Here is an 8,814-nt window from a genome sequence, read left to right on the forward strand (position 1 = left end):
AATTAATTAAGACAGCTACTCAGCCCTAATAAATTAATTAGAGCACATAACAACGAACCCATATATGCTGCCACCAGGAATGCCTCCTACACTTGACAACGACCTCAAATCTGCTGCCAGAAATTCCTCCATTCAAACCAATTAATTTATAGCACTGACAACAACCCCATATATGTGCCAAATCCTCTCTTCAACCCAATTAATTTAGGAATAAAGTTTGCATTGTAACAATAAATTTACAAAATATTACAATACAAGAAGGGGAGCAAACCATGTGCGGCACATGGACTAATCCAGTAATGCCTGCAATGTTGAGGAGGTCCAGAGGAAGATCTCCTAGGTGTTGCGGTGATAATCAGCCAAGAACAGAACAATCTTTGTCTGCACATCTCCTCGTATGTATGGCCTCTTGTTCAATGCTTCTGTTTTTTCCGCTCTATCTGTTGGTGTTGTAGTAGTTTCAGACTTTCAGGTTTGGCCTTTTACTCTCTCATTTACGTTCACTCTTCATGTAGTGTACAATTGCACACATTTGCATGAATGGTGTACAATAATACAATATTGTACAGTAACTCCTAAAGAAAAACCTAAAGAAAGAGAAAAAGATTTGAGATATCTATTTTCTTTTTTGGAATCATCGTATTCACCAATGACTACTCTTACAAAGAAAACGTTCAATGAACTTCATGAGCAGATCAGTTTGACTGAAAAGTGTAAAAGACCTAGAGCAGTTTGATGAATAAACAAGCAGGATCCCCACAGTAAATACTGAGAACCAATTTATGACCAACCTCAAGTAAACTGCAGCATAAAGGCTATTACCGGGTGTTGGTCTCACCAAAGTGAGCTCTTGGGAGGAAAAGGCACTTGTGCCTTACAACTCAAGACCATCTACCATTACAACAAACAAAGGACGCTTACCTATCTTGTAGCTTAAATGTGAAAATTGATCTAAATTGTGACAAATTCAAGGCTCGACTTTTCCATGAAAACAGAGAATACGGTGTCACTGAAACAGGATTTTCAGAAAAAGCAAACATTGGAAAGCAAGTGAATAAGACTTTAACAGGCCTTCTTCAACCAGTGAGATTATTGTGGTTGTTAATTCAAGCTTACAAAATACAAAGAAAGTCATCTGCATTAATCTATGAATACTGTGTAGCATCCATTACCGTGAAAACTTGATCCAACTACCATTGAACATAAATTTCTAACAAAACTAAAATCAGACCAATTTCCCAAACCCAAAAGAAGGCCTCCACACCGGCACAAACAATTGATTCTCACCGACTTGGTTACACCAAACCTTGAAATAGACTTTAAAATGGAGAAGCCCCTATCCAAATGCGAATTTGATAATTGTTTGTTCACTGAGCCGTTTGGCATGGCGATGCCCAAGAACAAGTCTGCGGATTCCTCAGGGATAGAAGCACTTACAAGTATATTTAACTTAACAATGGGATAGGCGTGTTGAATCAGTGATCACTACCAGACTCCACACCATCCTTCCTTATCGCAGCATCTGCACACTCTTGCAGCTCCAGTGCGTGTTCAAGGCCGACATCCACTTCACTAATCGTGGGACGTTTCATATCGTTTAATTGCAGGCAAGAAGTTGCAATGTTCACGTATATCTTAAAACACTCTGGAGCTATCTTCCCCTTCAGATAGGGATCAATTATCTCATTAATGGTCCCATCTTCTACGCAATTTAGAGCCCAGGAGGCCAGAATCCGCTGTCCGCGCTCTACTTCGCTGTTCGCTGCTCTTCTCGCACAGAGTACTTCAAACAGTACCACACCGAAACTGTAGACGTCAGATTTATCGGTCAGCTCACTTGTTTGAAAATAAACAGGATCCAGGTATCCAAAAGAACCCACAACTAAAGACTCAATCCTAATTAAAGCCTTTGACAAACTAGGGGGACCCATTTTGGCAAAGCAGAAACCTTTCAACTTGGCCTCCCAGTTCTCGTCCAACAAAATGTTGCTTGACTTCACATCACGGTGAATGATAGTATGCTTCACCCCACTGTGAAGGTAGTGCAGTCCACGCGCCACTCCAATGCAAATCTCTAGTCTTCGTTTCCACGGCAGGGGATTATCTTGGTCCCGGGAGAGGTGTTCAGAGAGGGATCCATTTGCTATGAGCTCGAAGACCAGGATCAACTCGAGTTTGTCAGTACAATATCCGATGAGATTGACGAGATTATGGTGGCGTAGCTGGCAGAGTAACAGTATCTCGGTCCCAAACCGCTCTTCGAAATACGTATTAAACTTCTTTACTGCAACCTTTTTGGTACAGTCATCAATAAATCCCTTATATATAGAGCATGAACCTCCATCATTAATTAATAATTTCACATCGAAGTTATTGGTAGCTTTCTTGATCTCAGCGAGTGAAAATGTCCGGCATAATCCCTCTGGAAGAACAAAAGATTGTTTTGCTCTCTTCCCGGACGTCCTGAATAACTTTGAAATAGACTGTGAAATAATTTCCATTGACGCTTCGGTCGTACACCTAGAGCTTGAAGATGAGAGAATTATCAGATTCAATAGGAGTGAAAAGTGGCGGCTTTGACCCGGAGATAATCAGATTCAATGTAGTGCTTTTATAACTTTGAAATGGAAAAGGGTGTTCATGACACAAAGCAAACCAAGAAAAATAATCCCCGATTGAATAAAATATTATTATTTTCCCTCTGTCATCCCTTTCTCTTTCATTCTTCAGTCACTCTTCTCATCAGAAAACAAAGGGGAAGTAACTCTCTCTCTCACTAAATCAACAAAACTTTCTCTCATAAAAACGATCTGGCAAATCCTTCAACCCCAAACAAAAATTAGAAAAAAAAAATTTATATATATAGAGAGAGAGAGAGAGAGAGAGAAGCCGATCTAACCCAATCCGGCCGCATGCACAGAGTCTTAACAAGTCGAACCAAAAGCATGCACCAATGTCTTTGAAAACTCTCTTGATCTACCGTTGGAACCCAGAGAACCCGGCAAAACCGAAGCTCCAAAACTACCAGATCGATCTGAGAGACTTTGGGTGAATGGTCGTTGATGATCTAAATGATTTTAGCAATTGGTAGATAGAAGAATTTTTACAACCAACACAAGAGTATACGCTTGGCTGAAGAAGAAGAATTTGCTGGAGAAGAAAGGCAAGAGGGAAGGAGATATTTTATCTGTGAAAATTGAATGGTGGAGGAAGGGTACGGTACCGAACTTAGATCTTAACCGTAGATTTATAATATAAAAGTCAGATGCGGGATTATATTGTTTCCAATGTGTATATAGTGTAAAAGTCAGATGCGGGCGGGTTTATATTGTTTCCAATGTGTATATAGTGTAAAAGTCAGATGCGTGTTTATATTGTGTTGACTTTAGTGCATTGCAGAGCTAAATTTTTCAAAAGAAAGAGCCTACGCTACGGTCCAAAAGGAAAACGACAAGATACAAAGAATCCATTCCAATTTGTTGCTTCTCATCATAATAGATGTAAAAGTCCGTTCCAAGGGTGTTACATGCAGCATTCTAGAACAGACTAGTCTTGGTGCTAGGCTGTTAATGAATGTTAAACGAGTGGTGGATAGAATGTATTTGACATGATTAGTAGTTATTTTCGCAATTGAAAAAATAGATGGGGGCGAAAATCTGACTTCCATACGTGGTCATTACTCTAGTAACCTCTTAACCACCATAATTTCTTAACTGCTTCCAACTAGACTCCTATTATGAAAGCAATATATAGGGGTATAAGGAGCACCAACAACTTGTTGGAGTAAGGACTTGAACCCACAATCAAAGTCGTGCTAGCCCAAGTTCCTTCCGTTGGTACATGAATTGTTGTAATTAACCTATTTCACATGATGAGTTTGTTTGGATATCATTTATTTTACTGAAAATTGAAAACTTATTGCTAAAAATAATTAAAAAGAAAATTTTTGAGTTAATATTCACTGTTGAAAATACTATAGCTTTGCCTTAATGCACTGTTCATGTCCCATGAAAAGTGCAAGAGGTGCTGGTCAAAAAAAAGAAAAGAAAAGAAAATTAGTTTGAATTATGTGCATTTTCTGTGCTCAATCGGTGGTGAAATACATGTAAAGCTTGATTTGTGTTCTGTCTAACAGACTGAAATGTAAAATGCGTACCTTATAATGATATTTTTTAGGCTTTTTTTAATTTTGAATGAATCTTTGTATGAATAATCCTGACTCTTATGTTATATATTTGAAAAGTGATAAATATTATAAGAAGGATTGGTTTTGTGACGGATTGGCTTATAAAATTAATGAATCTTGAAGATATGTTTTTACCAAAATGCTCCCATAAAATCAATGAATTAGTCAGGTTTAGCAAATCAGTCAGTACATCCAGCATACATGCCGATAAACAAGAGAAATTTGTGGCTGGACTCCTCTCTAGGTCTCCATCCAGTCCAGCGTGATTGAAAGCAAGCAATCCTAGCGGCACTTCTCTTTTCTAAAGTAAGAAAATATTCCATCATCGAAACTGGGACCTCTACAACAAAGAAGCCATTAACTTTTCAAAAGAAAGAGACTACACTAGTCCGAAAGAAAAACCAATCAAAAAAGGTGTGATTGTATGATCAAAAAAAAAAAAAAAAAAAAAGGTGTGATTGGTTTTTCTTTCGGACAGGCTGGCTTTTGTATTGGGAGTGTGTAGATCAAGTCTGATACAACTAGAGAGTTAAAGTTAGTGATTTCGTTACCAGATTAGATTACGGAATTGTGTTGTGCTTATTCACTTTTTTTTTTTTTTTTTATAAGAGCAATCACATTAATTATCACTTTGATCCCTTGGTCTTAGTGGCTCGTGTATAACATCGAGCTGGAGGCACCCTGCCGGAAGGTCAAATCTTCAAAATATCTTCCTCAAGTGGACAAACAAATAATTGAATGACATTTCTTGCACCATGGTAAAGTCTAAATTATCTCAATCATTGCAAATAAATTTGTAATTGATTATATATATATATATATATATATATATATATATATATTATGTGTACTAATGAAATGATAATATGATAAATGTTTAATATATTCAACTATCAGAAACTTTACTAATTGAACTAACTGAAATCTAACTATATCTTATGGTTAGAAGTTAAAAATTAACTCAAAAAAAAAAAAAAAAACACCCATTATTGTTTATGGAAAAAAATGAGATCAAAACATCCCAATTCTAGAGTTAGGCTTAAAGAATTGAGATAAAAAATCACTACGTAATTTTATATTAAATTTATATTATCAACAAAAATGCCTCTCAATAGAAAAATTAATTGACAAAATAAAAAACTTCACGGTTGAGATTGACAAAAAATCTATATACATATTAAAAGCCAAAATTGAGAGAAAATCAAATTAGAATCCAAATAAAATTTCAATTGGAGTCTAATTTTGTGCCATGTGTCCTATTTAATTTTTAATTTTTGTGCCAAGTAAATTATTGAATGTAAATTTTTTTGTAACAAATGAATTATTGGGTACAAAAAATAAAAAGTTTAAATTCAATTAAATTCTAAATCATATATGTGAGGAGTAAAGTTCGCCAGTAAACTGTGGGCCATGGTACCCGTACAAAGCCCAACCATAATAGGAAGCGAAAACACGGACAGAGGACCCCCAACCCAACCATGTTGGGCCGGGCTTGTTAAGGGGCGTCCGAGGAGGCACTCCTCCTCGGACGCACCAAACGGGAGTCCAATCCACACCCTTTACCTGGTGAAAGGTCATCTAAAATGAAAGGAAAATGCTAGACGTTCAGGGGGCAACCACAACTGCCGCATTAAATGTAAAGGAGCTACTTTTCCAGCCGCATTAATGTGGAGAGGACAGGAAGACAGTATTATCTTGGCCAGTGCAACTCACAGAAAGGGGGGAGGGTGTCCTATGGGACAGACACTCAAGTAGGGGCCCAGATGATCAACAAGTGTAGGGCCATTATCATTCGAAGGATGCTATATAAGAGAAGAAAACCCCCATGATCAGGGGATCGGAAGCTGGAGAGCAAAAAGTAAGGAAAAGGGAGAGAAAAAGAGAGAAGTTCTGTAAGCAAAGCCTAAGTTATTGTTCCATGAACTGTTATCCCAGGAAGCTTAATAAAACATTCCCACGTTCAAATAGTTGCATGGCTTGCTAACAACTACGTTTACTCTGTCTAGACCTAGTTCTTCGACCCACTCTCTACAGATTCATTGTTGAGGGTCTTTTGGGCCAGAATCGCCTGCTTACTGGGCCTGGGCCCCAAAATTCGCCCCTACAATTGGCGCCGTCTGTGGGAAGAATTTGTGTCTCGACCAGTGAACAGTAAAAAATGGAAGGATCAGGCCCGCGCCAAACCGGACGTGCAGATTCTCAACGGCAGGACAATTTTTTAAATGTCGAACGAGGGAACGACCAAGATAACCAACGAGAGGGAAGCGTAAACACCTCTTACACGAGTAAAAGCCGTTCAAAGGGGAAGGATCATGCATCCCATGAGCAAAACGATCGAAAGGCCTTACGAAAAGAGATTGATGACTTGAAGAAAAAGCTGTGCCGAGCACAGCAGAAACGTCCTTCGCCCGGCTCAGGCTCTAGCAGTGACGAGGATAACGAATATCGGCGAAGATCAAGAACCCCTCCGAGCGAGACCTTTTCCTATGAGGAAGAGAGGCCTCGTAAACGCCGCCACAAAAGCCCATCTTACCAAGGCCTAGCCAACGATTCCATGAGTAAGGCCCTGGATCGCATCTCCCAGTCGCCGTTTACACGTAGAATAAAGAGGGCAGTGCTTCCTCGGCGGTTCCATCAACCAACGTTTGCTATATACAATGGTCGGACCGACCCAGTGGAGCATGTGAGCCAATTCAATCAGAGGATGGCCGTCCACACCAGGGATGAGGCGTTAATGTGTAGGATATTCCCATCTAGCTTGGAACCCATGGAGATGAGGTGGTTCGATTCCCTCCAGCCGAATTCCATAGATTCCTTTAAACAGCTGACGCAGGCTTTTGGTTCCCGTTTCATCACCAGCACTAGAGTCCCTCGGCCCCTCGATTCCCTCCTATCCTTGTCCATGCGGGAAGGAGAGACGCTGAAGGCCTACTCGGATAGATACTGGGAAATGTATAACGAGATCGAAGGGAAATATGATGACGTCGCCATCAGTACGTTCAAAAGGGGCTTGCTGACAGAGCATGGCTTGAGAAAGTCCCTCACTGGAAAGCCAGTCACCAGCGTGCGCCAACTCATGGACCGAATTGACAAGTACAAAAGGGTCGAGGAGGACCAGCAGATGGGGAAGGGTAAAGCGAAGGTCGTCCCTCAGGAGAGGAGGGACTTCAGGTCGGAACGATTTAACAACGGTAGTAGGCCGAGAAGGGACTATGTAGAGCAGTCCGGATCTACTGGGGCTCAGGCAGTCCACGCTGTGTTCCGAGAACCTCTTCACAAAATCCTAGAGAAGGTGAAGTATGAGCCTTTCTTTCAGTGGCCGAACAAGATGGCTGGCGACCCTTTGAAGCGTAATCAGAACCTGTATTGCGCGTACCATCAGGAGTCAGGTCACACTACTGATGATTGCAGGAACCTGAAGAACTATTTAGACCGGCTCGTCCGAGAAGGGAAGCTGAGACATCTGCTACATCGCCCTGAAGGATGGCAAGAGCCATCAAACAATGAAACCAGACAAAGTACGTTGAGACCACCCATTGGCACAATTAATGTCATCCTCGCCGCACCTGGAAGAACAGGCTCTGTCCCCTTCAGGGTAATGTCAGTGAGCAGTTTCCCGACTAAGCTAGACGACAGGGAATCCAAGAGAGCTAGAATGAGCGCCACACCATTAATCGGGTTCACGGAGGAAGACAAACAAGGAATTATCCAACCCCACGACGATGCCTTAGTTGTTACGCTCAGAATAGGGGGTTATGACGTGAAAAGGGTGTTAGTTGATCAAGGCAACGCCGCGGAGATAATGTACCCTGATTTGTATGAGGGACTGAACTTGATGCAGGAAGACCTGTCGCCATATGATTCCCCCCTAGTTAGCTTTGACGGAAAGGTCGTCATCCCGAAAGGCTTGATTAGGTTGCCTGTGCAAACAGACTCAGATGTAGTAGAAGTGAACTTCATCGTCGTAGATGCATACTCCCCTTACACAGCTATCGTGGCCCGGCCATGGCTCCATGCATTAGGGGCTGTGTCGTCAACCTTGCACCAAAAGGTGAAATACCCGTCAGGAGGTCAGATCAAAGAGATAATAGGGAACCAGGGAGTAGCTAGGCAATGCATGGTGTCGGTAATCTTGCGACAGCAGGATTGCATAACTGCCACTTCGACCAAGAACGGCTTATAGCAATTAATGACTACGGTCCCAGCTGCAAGCAGTGGGGGGCCAGCCACGGAGGTGAACTGTAAGGAGTTGGAGAAAGTACTGGTCGGATCTGACCCCGAGAGATTTTTTCAAATTGGTTCGGAATTGCCGCCCCAAGAGAAGTCAGCACTGGCAGCTTTCCTCCGACAGAATATAGACGTGTTTGCTTGGGACCCCTATGAGGCTCCCGGGGTCGACCCGGATTTCATCTGCCACCACCTTAATGTGAATCCAGCTATAACCCCTAAGCGACAGGCTCCTCGGCGACCATCGAAAGAACACGCCGACGCCGTGAGAGAGAAGAGGTCGCAAGACTGAAGAGAGCTGGGGCTATCAAAGAGGTCTTCTATCCTGAGTGGTTAGCCAACACAGTAGTGGTGAAGAAGAAGAGCGGGAAATGGCGGGTCTGCGTAGACTTCACAGACCT

At 41.6% G+C, this 8,814-nt stretch overlaps 2 protein-coding genes across 2 annotated transcripts; one reads left to right on the plus strand and one right to left on the minus strand.

The window, feature by feature from the left end:
• Window positions 1-1,475: 1,475 nt before the first annotated feature.
• Window positions 1,476-2,501, minus strand: LOC115990876 (receptor-like protein kinase FERONIA). Its single transcript, XM_031114646.1, has one exon. It carries the CDS (start codon window positions 2,499-2,501, stop codon window positions 1,476-1,478), a length of 1,026 nt encoding a protein of 341 aa, XP_030970506.1.
• Window positions 2,502-7,514: 5,013 nt separating this feature from the next.
• LOC115990877 lies at window positions 7,515-8,369 on the plus strand. The gene has a single exon (XM_031114647.1). It carries the CDS (start codon window positions 7,515-7,517, stop codon window positions 8,367-8,369), a length of 855 nt encoding a protein of 284 aa, XP_030970507.1.
• The last annotated feature ends 445 nt before the right edge of the window (window positions 8,370-8,814 follow it).

The sequence above is a fragment of the Quercus lobata genome, chromosome 5 (genome assembly GCF_001633185.2).
Source record: "Quercus lobata isolate SW786 chromosome 5, ValleyOak3.0 Primary Assembly, whole genome shotgun sequence".
Classification (NCBI taxonomy): Eukaryota; Viridiplantae; Streptophyta; class Magnoliopsida; order Fagales; family Fagaceae; genus Quercus; species Quercus lobata.

Bases quoted from the DNA above. Each gene is read 5' to 3' on its own strand.
- LOC115990877 (XM_031114647.1), top strand. From the start codon at position 7,515: ATGGCTGGCGACCCTTTGAAGCGTAATCAGAACCTGTATTGCGCGTAC.
- LOC115990876 (XM_031114646.1), bottom strand. From the start codon at position 2,501: ATGGAAATTATTTCACAGTCTATTTCAAAGTTATTCAGGACGTCCGGG.